Consider the following 16,342-nt stretch of genomic DNA (forward strand, 5'->3'; position numbering starts at 1 on the left):
TAAAGCTGTAAGCAAAACTCTCACTGAGAGGTTTCTCAGTAAGTTACTCTTCATTTAGTTTGTATTCACTTAGTTGCTATTCCAGGTGGGACTGCACTATCTTGTAAATTCTTCAAGCAAACTAGTTAATTACAAAGCAACATGAGATAAATGTATTTTAAACTCTATTATACAATCAAGTTGACTTTAAGATTTACTTTAACAAAGTTTATGACAAAGATTCTAGATTTATAGGAGATTCTATTATCTCATCAGATTACTTCTCTATTAAATTATATAAATGCTCACTGATTAAAAAAAACATTCACCAATATGTCACATGCACAGTTAGTGTTTTATTATTTGAAGAATGCTTATGAAACATTACACTAAGTCAGGCTGAAAGGTAAAGTCTAAAATAGTTTTGTAAGGATATAACATATGATTGTTCGCTCCACAAAATTTTGACCTTAGAGCCTGATACACCTAGTTGGCAGTAGCACCCAGGTTTTTCCATAGTCATCATTTTTCTCTTGTCTGCATAGACTTCTTCTCATTAGCTGCCTTCTGCTTTTGTTGCATTATCTCAGAGTCCCTAAAATGGGGGAAAAGGGCTGTTAGGTTGTTATAGAGAAATTGGTTGTATGTTGTCACTTGTTTTCTATACATAACCCATTAAGCATATTAAAAAAACAAATTAAAAGATATAAAAGATTCATGTCTTTCTGTTTTCATGGCAACAGAATGGGAAAGCAAGGAATAGAAGGGCTCTGAAGCCACATCTTATTTTGAAAACCATCTCTATTGCTACCACATTCTTGGGCAAATAAGGACATTTCAAAATTAGAACAGTACTTATTTGGGTTGTTTTGTAAAATAGCTATCAATATATACATCTGACATTAGGTAGCTATCTACAGAAATAATGGCAATTACTCCTGGTTGTCAACAAAGTTAATGTTCTCTATTTTTCCCTGAAAGAAGAAGCATTTAAGTCTCATAGAAGAAGCATTTAAGTCTCATAGATATCCAAAATGGTACCCAGCGTTAGGATATTGCCGTAAGAAACTGAATTGCCTCATAGCAAACCTAAAAGCCTGATAGCAAATGATTTAAAAATGGGTTACACTAAAAAACAAAGGATATTAGGACATTTCCTTAACCTTTTGTGTCTCTGGCTGAACCTCCATATATCATATTAACTGTGAACTACAACCAGACTACCTGGGCTAGATGGTCCAGGAAATCCTTATTTTAAAAAATACATGAAATGGGGATCCCTGGGTGGCGCAGCGGTTTGGCGCCTGCCTTTGACCCAGGGCGCGATCCTGGAGACCCGGGATCGAATCCCACATCGGGCTCCCGGTGCATGGAGCCTGCTTCTCCCTCTGCCTGTGTCTCTGCCTCTCTCTCTCTCACTGTGTGCCTATCATAAATAAATTTAAAAAAAAAATAAAAAAAAAAAAAAATGTTTATAAAAAATACATGAAATGACTTTGTAACCAATCCCCACTATGTGCCACTTTGCTGGCTCTGGATTAAGTCCTATAGCAACTCTGTTATTATTCTCCTGATTCAGATTTAAAAAAAAAACCAAACTAAAAGCTTAGAGCTAAATAATTTGCCTCAAATCACATAAAATTCAAGTCTGTCCAATTTCTTCCTTTCCTTTTCCTTCCCTTTCCCTTTTCTTTCTCTCTCTCTCTCTTTCTTTCTTTCTCTCTCTCTTTCTTTCTTTTCAAGATTTTACTTATTTATTCATGAGAGACACAAAGAGAGAGGCAGAGACACAGGCAGAGGGAGAAGCAGGCTCCATGCAGGAAGCGCGCCATGGGAATCCATCCTGGGTCTCCAGGATCACACCCTGGGCTGAAGGCGGCGCTAAACCTCCGAGCCACTGGGGCTGCCCTTGTCCAATTTCAAAGTTCAAGCTCTTCCCAAAAATCACACAGATTTAGTTTAAGATTTTAATTCAGGGTGAGTAGCTCTGTCCATGACAGTAGACATTTCTGTAAAGCCAATAGCAAAGAGAATGAAGGAAAAACAAGACTACAAAGAAATGAAGTATCATGGAAAATAGTGATAGCTATTTTTCTGTTTGAAATGGAGCTCTGTTGTGCTTGCTGTACTCTTAGCAATGTTATTGAAGTTCAGAGCCTCAGCTTCCTATTCTATACATTGAGGCTAATGCTGCTTTTCAGGATAACAAGAGAGACAATACACGTAGAGTAGCCAGCACAGAGCTTTCTAACCTGTGGATATCCTTTTAACAGGGACTATTACTGAGCCAAGCTGGACTAGGGTTCTCCATTAAAAATTTCATGTTCATTGATTTGTACCACGCTCATTTTTACTCCAGTGTGGGTAAACAGAAATTGAAGGCAAACCTCATCACTTTAACATAGAAAGAGAGGTGATCATTAACCCAATGTGGGGCTTGAAGTCAGGCCTCAAGAGTTGCATGCTCCACTAATTGAGCTAGCCACGCGCCTCTAAACGATGATTCTTAACTATAGGTGCCCATCAGCATCACCTGAGGAGCTTTTTCTAAAGGCAGGTTTAACTTAGGCACAATAAGATATACCTAGAGCACCTGTTATGCCCAGCCCCAGACCAATTAAACCAGAACTGGATTTAAGGCACAGGCTTGAGTAGCCCTCAGGGTTTCCCCAGGTGGTTCTAATACGCAGGCTCGCGGACAACCGAGAAGCCCCACTGAAGCATGTCTGGTCAATTCTTCAAGTGACCTCCAAGTTGCACATAGACAAAATTTGATTTTAGAATAAAATTAAACTCGTTTATAAATATGCATTGAAAAAATTCAAGCTATACTCCCAAGGTATTTCTGTAGCAGTTTTGTATTATTTCTCACAAGTAATCATATATCAAGGCTGTGCACCTGCATTTTTCTCCAACACAAAGGATCTTCGGAAGACAAGATAGCTACATATACTTGTGTTTTCTTCAGAACCTTTATCCCTATGATTGAGTCAACCAGTCATCTTCACTAGTTTGGGTAGGGTGTCCACTTTGAAAACACTGTATCCCTAGCACTGAACAAGTGCCCTCCATAGGCAAGGCATTCGACTATTTTGCTAAATGAAGTTCTTAGGGTTGTAGTGATGAATCAGCATGAGATTCTCCTCAAGACTATAGTTTGAGGGACGCCAGGGTGGCTTAGTGGTCTCAGAATCGAGTCCTGCATCGGGCTCCGCATAGTGAGCCTGCTTCTCCCTCTGTCTTTCCCTCTGTGTCGCTCACGAATGAAAAAATAAAATAAGATCCTAAAAAAAAAAAAAAAAAAAAAGACTAGGGCAGCCCAGGTGTGCAGCGGTTTAGCGACGCCTGCAGCCCAGGGCATGATCCTGAAGACCCTGGATCGAGTCCCACATCAGGCTCTCTGTATGATGCCTGCTTCTCCCTTTGCCTGTGTCTCTGCCTGTCTCTATGAATAAATAAAATCTTAAAAAAAAAAAAAAAAGAAAGAAAGAAAGACTATAGCTTGAGAGCTGGCAATTTTTCACCCATGGTTCGGGATGGCTACATAATTCTGGCATGCGCCGCACAGATGTTCCACTGTCTACCCCTCTATGCAGGCTAAGACTAGTTCTACCAAGGACGGGGGGAAAAGAAAAAACATTTCTTTCCATTCTCCAAAATGACAGCTTCAGTGACTTGAAAATCCCATTAGTGTCACTCACTTACCTCTGCTTTCTCTGAGAGGTGGTCAAGCTATCTTCTTTTCTTTTTCCCTTGCTAATTTCCTGGGATTTCTTCATGTTTTTCTGGCGGGCGAGTTCTCGCTGGTTTCCTCCTACAAAAGTCAAACAGTCCTGCTCTAATTTTCCCATCTCAAAACTCCACACGAATCCCGTTAGGCCGCTCGTACTTTAGGAGATCCCTGGGTGGCTCAGCGGTTCAGCGCCTGCCTTTGGCCCGGGATGGAGTCCCGCATCGGGCTCCCTGCATGGAGCCTGCTTCTCCCTCTGCCTCTTTCTCTCTCATAGGAAAATAAATAAGAGTTTTTCAAAAAACAAAAAACCACTCGTTTAAAAACGCATCTGAAGTTGTAGCTGTCGAGCAGATGCGCCCGTGGGGTGGACGCCTAAGGCGAGTTATCCCGCCTGGCGGCGTGCTCTCGGGCTGTAAGCACAACGGGCATTCCGCTCCTCGGTCCACATGGCTCGCTGCTTCAAACTAAGCTCTAGTTTTTTTAAAAGATTTTATTTATTCATGAGACAGCGAGAGAGGCAAAGACCCAGGCAGTGGGAGAAGCAGGCTCCGTGCAGGGAGCCCGACGCGGGACTCGATCCCCGGACTCCGGGGTCACGCCCTGGGCCGAAGGCAGACGCTCCACCGCGGAGCCCCCCGGGCGTCCGCAGCTCTACCTTTTTGAAACGCGTGGACGGGAAGGAGGACGGACTGAAAGGGCCAAACAAAAGAACCAGGGAGCGGGCTCCGTCGGGGCTTCCCGTCCTTAAGGCCCCTCCGGGGCCGCGGTCCTCTAGTCCCCCCCTCCCGGGAGCGGCTCTCTACCGCGGACGCTCGCACCCCGGCAGCGGCGGCCCACGTCGGAGGCGCGGCCGAGGCTAAGCGTCCTGGTCCCCGGCGGACAGAGGACAGCGTCCCCCTCCCCAGCCCCCGCCAGCCCCGGCCCCCGCGCCCCGCCAGCCCCGCAGCGAGGCTTCCTCCGCGGACGCTCCCCGCCGCCCTCCGCCCGCCCGCACTCTCACGGGCCATGCCGACGGCGACCCCGCCGGGGAGAGAGCTCCGCGCGAGAGCAACCGCCTCCAGGCACGCTCAGCGGCCGTCCGCACCCGCCGCCCGGGAACCCGGAGCCCGCGCAGACCCTCCGCCGGGCTCCGCCCCCCGCGCCGCCCGTGGCCCCGCCCCCGCGCCGATCCTCCGCCGGGCCCCGCCCCCGCCGTCCGTGGCCCCGCCTCCCGCGAGCAGGGCGAGCGACTGCGCGTGCGCCACGGGGAGGCGGGGGCAGCCCCCGCCGCGGAGCTGGGGCTGGGACCTGCAGGCTCGCGGCGAGACGAGTCCGCGCCGGGGGCGCTCCCTGGAAGGCGGGCCGGGCGTCCGCGGACGTCACCCGCTGCGGGCCGAGCGCTGGTGCCTGGCCAGCCCTCATTTGTTTGCTAACGACAGAAACCACACTAAGTGCTGCTGTATCTAAGGGTTCGACGGAGGACGTTAACTTTCTCTCGAGTATGCCTTGCAGAAGCGGGAAGAGCGGGAAGGGGGCAGGACAGATTGAGGGGGACTCTGCAGCAGGCAGCTGTGGCTCTTGACACGTTTTCTTACGCTATTCCTACATCAAGCCTGTAAGGTAGACCTCATTGTTCTCATTTTACGGAGGAGATGGAGACCCTGAGACTAAGAGCGAGCGACCTAACAGGTAGGGACTCGTACAAGGGAGATTCAGATTTACGACGGACTCTTGAATCTGCTCATTTTCCCATTTGACCCCAGGGCCTTTGTCACGGTCGACACGACTTTGGGAGTTTTAGGTTACTGTCTCTGTGCTCGGTTGTGTGATGGGAAGGGAATGTGGGATTGGAAGAGAAGTGGCAGCGTTCTTACTTCTGTATGTGGTCTTAATGTCCAGTCTAATTGAGTTTTTTTTTTTTTTATGGCAAGTTGTTAAGGATACAGCTGATGTACACAAGAAAAGTTGGGATTGTCTGCCAGAGAAAACTGAAGATTTTTGAAGTTACTGTGATGCCATTATGAATTTACTCCACAAACTTGGGAGTGTAAGAAATACCTTAGGACTTTATTTTAAAGGATTTTGTTTATTTGAGACAGAGGGTGGGGTGGGTAGAGAGTGAATGTGCAGAGGGAGGAGCAGAGGAAGAAAGGATAGGTGGACTCTAAGCTGAGTGCAGAGCCTCCATTCCGGGCTGGACCTAATAACCCAGAGGTCGTGACTGGAACCAAAATCAAGAGTCTTTCGCTTAACCAACTGAGCCACCCAGGTGTGCCTGACTTTATAGTTCAATAATAAAATGAAATCCGACTTTGTTCCCATCCTGATACTAATGAGAAGTTAAATCTTTGTCATTGTCCTCTGCCTTAGCTATAGAATTGTGGGAATGCCCTAGAGTGTCAGGTGGAATCGGAATGTTTGGGGAAAGACAATGCATCATCAGAATATACCGTACAAAGCCCTGTGGTCCTGTCGGTGGTTCCAGGATTCCTGAGACATCTTCAGTAGGGGGTTCCTTTGTCTAGTTGTTGAACTTCTTTAAAAGCATCTGAAGTCCTGTTCACTCCCTCAGGGTACCGGAGGGAGCCCACAGAATCCAGAGACCTCTATTTTCTTTCCAGTCTTAGAGGAATCTCTTCTCTCTCCTATGCTTTCATCCTTGTTATTTAAACTTTGAAAAGCCCTTGTCTTTCTCCTGTCTTGATGACATAGCAAGGATTAATTAATAAAGGATTAGATTCCTTTGACATTTTGTTATTAACAGGATATTCTTGTAAAATCTTGTCCTTCAAAAAAAAAAAAAAAACAAAAAAAAAAACAAAAAAAAAACTTGTCTTTCCAAGAAAGAAGTCAGACCTGTCTGTTGCAATTGCAATGAGTCAGGGGATTTATATAGCCGGCAAGAACTGGCCCATACTGTGTAAAACCGATGTCATCTATGGCCATTTTTCCTCTCCTTATAGAAACCTTCCCTAACCATCCTACTAAAGCAAGCCAGCCTTCCCTTAATCTCTGTGATACTATCCTTTACGTTTCTTTTATAGCATTTAATAAATTCTTAAGTTATCTTGTTCTTTTGTTGTACTCTTTTTCCCTCCCCAACCCAGAACGCCTTGCTTATGGCTCCACTGCCATCTCCCGAAGCAGATTAGGGAATACTTATGTTAATTTACTACATAACTATATACTTTTAGCTATAATAATTTCTGAACAGGTACATTAAAAAGTAAACAAAGGTACAAAGTGAATGGTCTTCCTCCCATGACATGTTCCTCTTGGAGGAGGTCACTTACCAATTCCTTCACACCTGAATTTGTCATCTATGTTCTACTCACTTTAGAATATCTTTTTTTTCCTTTTTTTTTACGATTTTATTTATTTATTCATGAGAGAGAGAGGCAGAGACACAGGCAGAGGGAGGAGCAGGCTCCATGCAGGGGGCCCCATGAAAGACACCCCCCCCCCTCCAGGATCAGGCCCTGGGCTCAAGGCAGGTGCCCAACCGCTGAGCCCCCCAGGCGTCCCTACTCACTTTGGAGTTTCTAAGTTCTGGGGATGTGCTGGTGAACAGGCGCTACTCTGCAAGACCTTATTTTTGTAAAGTAAAAAAAAAAATTTTAAGTACTCTAACACCTCCCCGCCCCCCCCCCCCCAGGCGTGGGGCCTGAACTCACGACCCCCGGATCAAGAGTCCCACGCTCCTCTGGCTGAGCAGGCGGGCGCCGCCTGATTGCACCGGTCTCCTCACGGTTTGCGCCCAGCGGCTTGCAAGACTCCCTCTCTGCGCCCCCGCCAGTAACTCGCAGGGATTCCTGCGGCGGGGGTGGGACGGAGGAACGCTTCGCCGCGCAGTCCCATTTCCGGTTTGCTGGGGCCCCTGTAGCTTGACAGTTACCATGGCTCCGGGAGCCGTGCGTCTGACGTCCTTCCGCGGCGCTGGCTGATGGCGTCATCAGTTCCGGCTCCCCCCCGAGGGCGGGGAAGCGAGGTACGGCGGAGACTTAGCTCTCAGTGTGGCAGGGTCATGAAGAAGAGGCGGCGGCGGGAGGAAGGCGGCGGCGGCGGGGGTGCGAAGCTGCGGTAGCTGCCCGCGGGGCTGGTGGCGTGGCCGCGTGGAGAGGGCGTAGCTCTTAATCCCTTCCCCGGGCAGCGGCCGGGGCTCGGGGCTGAGAGCGGCCGCGGGGCCGCCTCCCCGGGCCCCCTGGCTCCGCCATGTTCCGCAGGGCACGCCTTAGCGTGAAGCCGAATGTCAGGCCTGCCGCAGGCGCCCGGGCTTCCACCGCCCCCACCGCGCACCGCAGGCCGGAGGCGCCCGGGCCCCAGGCCCCGGCGGCGGCCCCTTCCCCGAAGCCCGCGGAGTCCACGGATGTGCCGGCGGCCGCCTGCGGGGGGAGCGAGCCCCGGGCGGAGGCCCCCCGGAGCAGGTAAGCGCGCGCGGAGGGGCGCACCCCGGCGGGCCCGACCCGCGAGAGCCGACCGCAGGCTGCGCGGTGGAGGACTCCGCCGCCGGCACCCGCGCGCGGGAGGCCCTGGGAGCCCGCCGCGAGCTGCAGTGTGTGGCTCCGTCCGCAAGGCGTGGGCTGTGTGGTCGGGAGCGGCCCGCGTCCTCCGCAGCGGTGGGAGCTCCGGAGGGGACGACTTGGAAGCCCAAGGTGCCCACACGTGCTGTCGTTCATGGCACGGCTCGGGCGGCCTTCCCGTCGTTTCTCTCCCGCTGGAGTCCTCGGCGAGGAGCTGTAGTTCCTACAAATTTGAAAACACTCATTTCTCCCTAAAAGACCAGTGTGACTTCGGCTCTGCTGATTTGTGGCCGTGGAAGGGAGATGTTCCTTGCCTTTTTTTTTTTTTTTTTTAAGATGTTATTTATTTTTTAGTGAGAGACAGAGAGGCAGAGGGAGAAGCAGGCTCTCTGCGGGGAGCCCGATGTGGGACTCCATCCCGGGATCCCGGGGTCACGCCCTGGGCCGAAGGCAGGTGCTCAACCGCTGGGCCACCCGGGTGTCCCAGGATATGGATTTTCACTTTTTTTAAAAAAAGATTTTATTTATTTATTCATGAGAGAGACAGAGAGAGAGAGGCAGACACACAGAGAGAGAGGCAGAGACCCAGGCAGAGGGAGAAGCAGGCTCCATGCAGGGAGCCCGACGTGGGACTCGATCCCGGGACCTCGGGGTCACGCCCTGGGCTGAAAGGCAGGTGCTCAACCAATGAGCCACCCGGGTGTCCCAGGATACGGATTTTCACTTTTTTTTTTTTTTTTTTAAGATTTTATTTATTTATTCATGAGACACACAGAGAGAGAGGCAGAGACCCAGGCAGAGGGAGAAGCAGGCGCCATGCGGGGAGCCTGACACGGGACTTAGTCCTGGGTCTCCAGCATCAGGCCCTGGACTCAAGACAGTGCTAAACCGCTGAGCCACCCGGGCTGCCTCTTGTTCCTTGCTTTGGTTTGAGGGCCTGCCCCTTTAGAGTGGCCTTTCCGAAGGGAAAAAACATGTGCCAGGACCACATTTGGATTCAGGGTGTTTTTGTTTTTTCTTTATTTAACCGTTTACTAGACGTGGCCAGGCAGGATTTATTTACCTGTTAAAATGGAGATAACATTACCTGCTTTGGAGAGTTGTCGTGGAGTTTTAGGAAAAACCTGACAAGCTGTCTTGTGTAGGACCTTGCAGAATAGTTGTGTACAAAAAATTCATTGTTTAAAGTAAATGTGATGGTAGTGATTAACAAAGTAATTAAAGGTAAGACATGTTGGGCTATTAATAGCCTCTCTTTCTATAATATATACGTGAGGAGAACAATAAAACCTGACCCTATTAAATGACAATGAGATGGTGTAAATTCTCTGTATGCTCTGACAGGAAGGTGAAGATTTTATTCCTTTTTTTTGTCCAATCTTCCTCTGTTCGCCTAAACTGGTGCTGGGTACGGGGTGTTATTTTGCTAGCTTAGTGATGCTTTAGAGATTTCCAGGTTTCTTACATGAATATTTCTTTCAAACTTCTAAAAAAGGAAATACAGGTATTAGTCATTGTTAATAAAGTTGGCAGAGATCCTGTTAATTACACATTAGTGTGTGATGATTGTAATTTAATGAATTACTGAGGTTCTGTATTCGAGACATTTGAGGTTGAGGATATTTGGTTTTTGACAGTGGGCATTTATGGAGTACTTTAGATTTTTTTTGTTGTTTAGTATGGTGTTTTGTGTGTGTGTGTGTGTGTGTGTGTGTGTGTTTGCAGTTATAAATGTAAGTGGTAAAAACAAGAATGTAAGTTTTGTCCTTAAAGTTTCAATGAAAAAAAAAAGTTTCAATGAAATTGAGTGAAATGGCACATGATGCAAGGATCAGGTTATAAAGGCTGAGATAAGAATTTAAATTGGAGATTTCTTTGGGTGCCTGGCTGGTTTAGTAGGAAGAGTATGAGACTCTTGATCTTGGGATTTTAAGTTTGGGTCCTACATTGAGTGCAGAGATTACGGGGGGGCGCGGGGGGGCTTTCAAAAAGGAAATTTCTTGGAAAGGTTATTCTATAGTTTTAGGCATTTTCCATTTTTATATAAAACTAATTATAACATGAAAAATGTAGACTGCTTTTAATTCTTATCTAATTATCTCTTTGACTTAATTTGCTTTCAGGCCTTTTTGTTTTCTTTTTTTTTTTTTTTAAAGATTTTATTTATTTATTCATAGACAGAGACAGAGAGAGAGAGAGAGAGAGAGAGAGACAGGCAGAGGGAGAAGCAGGCTCCACGCAGGGAGCCTGATGTGGGACTCGATCCCAGGTCTCCAGATCAGGCCCTGGGCTGAAGGCGGCGCTAAACCGCTGAGCCACCAGGGCTGCCCCCAGGCCTTTTTGTTTTCTTTTCAAAGATTTTATTTATTTATTCACGAGAGACAGAGAGGGAGAGAGGCAGAGACACAGGCAGAGGGAGAAGCAGGCTCCATGCAGGGAGCCTGACGCGAGACTTGATCCTGGGACCCCAGGGTCACGCCCTGGGCCCAAGGTAGGGGCTAAACTGCTGAGCCACCCAGAGATCCCGTTTTCAGGCCATTTTTGAAATATGTATATCCAATCTGAGCTACATACCTAATATGTAATTTGGAGTGACTGAGTATTGTTTTTAAGTGGAGTTTGATAGCTGTGTGAGTAGTTATGCCCAACCAAAGATAAATGATTTCTGCCTCAGACATGTTTGGCTTGATTAATGTAGCTAAATGTATATTCTCAAATACTGCAGTAGAGATATTTTAGAAGTTTGAAGTTTTGTATATTTGGTTTGACTGATCTTAGGTTGATAGAGTAAAATTTCAGTAATTTAGATCAGTTCAGGGGGATGTCAGTATAAACTTTCTAGAAAAATGATTGTCAGTTATCTCATGATTCAAAATAGGGTGATTAAGCTTTAATTTGTAACTTGGCCTTTTGTTTTTCTTGAAGGAGTTAACACGAGCATGAAATTATATGTTCTAGTGCCCTAGGGGACTTGAAGTTCAAAAAAGATTAATAGTCTCTTTTTAGAATTTACATATCTGTTAAAAACATTTACTAAATACAATTTTTATTGCAGTCGTCAATCTGTATCTCAAGTCACTGATTTTTTTGATAATGAAATTTTACTGTTTTAGGTTTTCATTTGATTAAAAAAAAGATTTTCATTAGATTAGTTTTTGAAACTAGAATATAAAAGATCCATGGTGCCCTTTTTTTTCTTTTTTTAAATTTCAACAGTGATGAAAAGACTGACAGTGAGAATTATGTTGAAGAATCCAGTAAATCTTCCTCTACTGTTTCACAGAGAAGAAAGCGAATATCAAGTCCTCCTACTCTGGTTAAGCCTGGTGTCAGTGTTCCTTCAGAATCTCATCCCTTATCTACAGTTAATCAAGAAGTTCCACAGCCAAATCCTGTTTTAACAAAAGAGAAACAGCCATGTTCAGACAGATACCGAATTTATAAAGCTCAGAAACTAAGAGAAATGTTAAAAGAAGAATTGAGAAAAGAGAAGGTAAGGGAGAAAAAAAATTACTTTCTTGGCTAGAATTCCGTTTATATGTTCGTCAGGCATGATTTGGAGAAAAAATATCTATAGCATTTAATGGCGCGTAATCAATATCTCGTTAATTGATTAATAAGAACAATAGACTTAATTTCTCTAGTATGTTAATTTTTATATATTCATCTATATCTTTATTGTTTTTGGTGAAGGCCACAGATAGAAGTTGTGTACACACAGACACATGGAAAGCATACAAAGCATATTTATAAATTAAGCCTTTAATCTGATTTTTCATGATGTCCTAAGTGACACGAGTTATATTAATTTGAATTAAGATAGGTATACTTGAGCAGCGTGAATTCGTAATATTTTCTTAGGTGGCAATATGGAAATTATAAACGGCAAGAATTTGCATGTATGTGTATAGTAGAGTCCATCTTCTTTTTACCCTTGAAAATGGATTTTTCTGAGAGAACATGGTACCAATAGTGAACATGTAAGTCTACAGTTAAATACTTAGGATTTGAATCTTAGAGTCATCCTGTTATGGGACCTGTGCATTTAATTAACTTTTCTGTATCTTCATCTGCAAAGTAAGACTGAGGATGGTATGTATCTTATTGGAGGGTTGTAAAGATTAGATGACTTAATACATGTCAAACATATTTAGACTAGTGTCTGGCAAATAGAACCCAACACATGTCAGCTCTTTATTATAGGATGCCCTTTTTAATTAAGAGGAAGACACTTAGTCTGGTACTTTGTTTGTTATTTAATTCTATCATATTTGTGAAGTAGACGTCACTTTTTACACAGAAATAGCTTCACGGAGGTTATTTGCTTTTTATCAAACATCAAGGGGTTTTGAATGTATAACCTCTAAAATCTAAGTGTTTCAAGATGTTCTATGTTTATAGAATATGCTTAGGTAGATTTGTTCTGGGGAATTAAAAAATTAAAAATTTCCTTCAAGAATTTCATAAAATTCACAGAAATCCAGTTCATTACAGGGTCAACAAAAGCTATATGTTTATAAATTCTCAGTGAACTATTGTAGTTAGAAGACATTAGGGTGATTTTATATAATGAGGGTTTTTTACTTATTTTATTATTATTATTTTTATTATTTTTTTATATAATGAGCTTTTATCCAGTCCTAGACACTTTAGTTTTTAAGGTTTCTTTTCTATTCTTTTTTTTTTTTTTTTTTTTTTAAAGATTTTATTTTTTTTCTTCATGAGAGACACAGAGAGAGGAGGCAGAGACATAGGCAGAGGGAGAAGCAAGCTCCATGCAGGGAGCCCAATACAGGACTCTATCCCGGGACTCCAGGATCATGCCCTGGCACACAGGCAGGTGCTAAAACACTGAGCCATCCGGGCATCCCCCAGTTTCTAAGGTTTCTTGATGTTCTACAACTTCTTTATATTCAGTTTAGGAAAACTCTTCCTTAAATTATGAATGATTATGGTAGGAATAACAAATCACTTGGAATGAATGCAATAGTGGGCTATACCTTACATTCTAGTACATGTGAATTTCTTCTATATTTGTAAAATAAAAGTAGGTCTTCATTTGTGTTTGTGTGTCTAGAAGCAATGGAAAAACAAATATGCCATAAATGAAAGTCAGAAGCCACCAGATCGTTCAAAAATGACTATGAGAGATTTCATATATTACCTGCCAGATAACAACCCAATGACGTAAGTAAACTTTACTTGTTTTCCTTTCTTTGCGTGTGTTGTGATGTAAGTACCACTTTTAGAGTACAGTTTCCGTGTTTTCTAAAAGTGTGTTGACAAAATTTATAGCACATACCATGTTCTTTTAGGTAGAATTTTTTTCTTAATTTTATTTATTCATGAGAGAGACACACAGAGAGAGAGAGAGAGAGGCAGAGACAGAGAGAGAGAGAGGCAAAGACACAGGCATAGGGAGAAGCAGGCCCCTCTCAGGAGCCCGATGTGGGACTCAATCCCGGGTCCCCAGGATCATGCCCTGGGCCGAAGGCGGCGCTAAAATGCTGATCCACCCGGGCTGCCCTAGGTAGAATTTTTTAACAAAGTTTAGTGGTATTTCAGGTAACTTCTTTCTTGGGTTGGTATCCATCACCTCTGAGGTTAAAAATAAGTTTCATTATATTCCTAAGCTGTGTAAGACCAACTAAACAACTTTTCTCTAATTGCTATTACGGTTTCCATTCTTTATATACTATATATAACCCAATTCTAAAGGAATGGTCTAATTTTTATGTCCTATCTCCTAATTATAGTGGCATTTGATTAACAAATCCTCCAAGAAGAAAGCTTTTTTAACTAATTAATTTTAAAGATTTTATTTATTTGACAGCGTGCACACAAGCATGGGGAGCGGCAGGCAGAGGGAGGGGAGAAGCGGGTTCAGGGAGCCCAACTTGGGGCTCAATCCCAGGACCTTGATATTATGACCTGATTTGAAGGCAGATGCCCACCCAACTGAGCCACCCAAGGGCCCGGAACAAAGCTTCTTTAGTCAGAGTTAGCCTGTCTCATTGTTATGTTTGGTGGTTTTGTAGATGATGTAGGAATAGTAGCCTGTTTTCACTGTAGGCTTTTTCAGGTTTATCAGGTCTTTGGCCTATTGAAGGAAGGGCCAAACACCTAGGTTTTGAGTTATTTGACGTCTAGGATTTGGGAGACAAGCCATGTAAGTTGCTTTAGGCCTCAGGACTGGGAGAGACTCCCTTTACTAAAGAGTGGAGAGTAAAAACATTACTTACTTAGGCTGTTGCATATTATTTACACTTGAAGATAAAGGTTTTTGACTAAGAAATTGACTCCTGGACCATCCTGTCATTAATAATGATGTTATGGTGTATCATTTTATAAAAAGTAAGTTAAAATTTCTTTTTCTGTTGCTGGATGGAATAGGCATGATGTAAATTACCTTAAAATATTTTTTATGTTAAATATTAAATCTTTTACATATTTAAAAAAGAATATTCTTTCTTTTTTTTTTTTTTAGTTCCTCACTGGAGCAAGAAAAGAAAACTGAAAAATCATTGACACCAGTCCAGACAAGAGAGTAAGTGTTTTATCTTACTGTTTTTTTAATAAAATCTTTGGTGGGTAGAGTTTTTTTTTTTTTTGTTTTTTTTTTTGGTGGGTAGAGTTTTTAAAAAATGAAATCAAATGATATTTTTTGTTACAGTCAAGTTACATGTGCTAGGAATATTTAAATAGAATCACAAGAGTTAAAGTTAATGTGTGATTTAAATCAAGATGAAAGGTCCACACTATTTGTGTATTATATATGGAAATGACCAGTCATATGATTTCAGTTAAAGCTTTTAGTATTAAAAAGGATTTTGTTTTGTTTTAGAATAATACAATGGTACAAAACCCAAAAGGAACAAAAGTAGGCCTAGAAAAGTCTTCCAACTGTTTTCCGGTCATCTTGTTCTTCTATGGAGGCAACAAATGTTACCAGTTGTTTAATGTATCATTCTTATCCCATTCTGTGTCTATCCAAACAAGCTTCTATATATTTTGCTTTTTCCTTTTCTTTACCTTTCTTTTTATAGTTTGATGCCACTAGAGAATCTGTTTTTTTGGTATGAGCTTCTTGTTGCCTTCCACACTGCCCTGTAATGTTAGCTTACCACTAAGAAATGTCTCCAAGAGGCTTCCTAGGAAGTTACTGTAGTTTTGTAATTCAAGATGAAGGATTATGGAAAATTGCCAGAAACATTGGGATTTTTTGGTTGTTACTTCAAAGGTTATTAAGTAATGATTGCTATTTTGCTTAGAACTTATATTGTTTTAAAGCAGAATTCTCAGACTTTAGCAGTTAGTTGCATTTTTATAGATTAATAGGTTATGTTTGCTTCTGTGAAACCCCAGGAAAACCATGTAGTTGAATGGAAGGTAATTGGGAATCAGAGTCATTATTTGGAAAATTGTGTTTAGCTTCTTGCTATGCCTTTACTGTTGTGTAATCTAGAGCAAAGATTATTTATTACTGCAGACCTCAAGTGTGTTTGAAAATACCAATGCCCAAGAGTTGTTATGAAGAGTTAATAAATGATCTGGAAACTAACGCTTTATAACTGTAAGGTTTTTTTTTTTTTTAATTCCCCAATATCTGTTTGGTTTATCTGATACTCTGTTGAGACAGAAAGAATGAGAATTTAGACAGCCTGGGTGGCTCAGCGGTTTAGCACCACCTTCAGTCCAGGGCGTGATCCTGGGGACTAGGATTCGAGTCCCACATCGGGCTCCCTGCATGGAGCTTGTGTGCTTCTCCCTCTTCCTGTGTCTCTGCCTCTCTGTCTCTCTGTCTCTCTTGCTCTCCCCCTCTGTCTCTCATGAATAAATAAAATTTAAAAAACATTTTAAAAAAATGAAAATTTAATTCTCTATTTTCTTTTTTTTTTAAAGATTTTATAGACACACAGAGAGTGAGAGAGAGAGAGAGAGAGGCAGAGACAGAAGCAGGCCCCATGCAGGGAACGCAATGCGAGACTCAATCCCAGATCTCCAGGATCACGCCCTGGGCCGAAGGTGGCGCTAAACCGCTGAGCCACCCAGGCTGTTTAATTCTCTATTTTCAAAAGAGAATATAGAGTTCTTAATAAATGCTCCTGGATAGAATTAGAGAAATTCTTCT

At 43.6% G+C, this 16,342-nt stretch overlaps 2 protein-coding genes and 1 long non-coding RNA gene across 10 annotated transcripts in view; 2 read left to right on the forward strand and 1 right to left on the reverse strand.

The window, feature by feature from the left end:
* Window positions 1-315: 315 nt before the first annotated feature.
* On the reverse strand, window positions 316-7,646 carry LOC112674967 (small EDRK-rich factor 1). Of its 5 annotated transcripts, none has more exons than XM_025472369.3 (4): window positions 7,366-7,546; window positions 6,142-6,390; window positions 3,685-3,793; window positions 316-574 (listed from the first exon to the last, which is right to left on the reverse strand). In XM_025472369.3, exons 2-4 carry the CDS (start codon window positions 6,188-6,190, stop codon window positions 502-504), a joined length of 231 nt encoding a protein of 76 aa, XP_025328154.1. In that variant the 5' UTR covers window positions 6,191-6,390; window positions 7,366-7,546; the 3' UTR covers window positions 316-501. The 5 variants fall into 5 exon arrangements, 4 of the variants coding, with proteins under 4 accessions (XP_025328154.1, XP_025328879.1, XP_048959717.1 ...); XR_007406987.1 differs by lacking the exon at window positions 6,142-6,390 and adding an exon at window positions 7,224-7,279 and having other exon boundaries at window positions 551-574; window positions 7,366-7,646; XM_025473094.3 differs by lacking the exons at window positions 6,142-6,390; window positions 7,366-7,546 and adding an exon at window positions 4,713-4,885.
* Window positions 4,930-6,763, forward strand: LOC118354120 (uncharacterized). Its single transcript, XR_007407006.1, has 3 exons — window positions 4,930-5,190; window positions 5,304-5,380; window positions 5,623-6,763. It is a non-coding gene; the product is annotated as an uncharacterized LOC118354120 (long non-coding RNA).
* Window positions 7,647-7,903: 257 nt separating the features above from the next.
* BDP1 (B double prime 1, subunit of RNA polymerase III transcription initiation factor IIIB) overlaps window positions 7,904-16,342 on the forward strand; it is an 88,631-nt gene continuing 80,192 nt past the window's right edge. For 3 of the 4 annotated variants that reach the window (XM_025447331.3, XM_035713940.2, XM_035713941.2), the window contains exons 1-4: window positions 7,904-8,115; window positions 11,428-11,704; window positions 13,289-13,398; window positions 14,699-14,758. In XM_025447331.3, coding sequence (XP_025303116.3) covers window positions 7,904-8,115; window positions 11,428-11,704; window positions 13,289-13,398; window positions 14,699-14,758 — 659 coding nt within the window. The remainder of the gene's footprint in view (window positions 8,116-11,427; window positions 11,705-13,288; window positions 13,399-14,698; window positions 14,759-16,342) is intronic. The other variant, XM_035713939.2, reaches the window with a different exon arrangement.

This window comes from Canis lupus, chromosome 2, assembly GCF_003254725.2.
Source record: "Canis lupus dingo isolate Sandy chromosome 2, ASM325472v2, whole genome shotgun sequence".
In the NCBI taxonomy this organism is placed as follows: domain Eukaryota; kingdom Metazoa; phylum Chordata; class Mammalia; order Carnivora; family Canidae; genus Canis; species Canis lupus.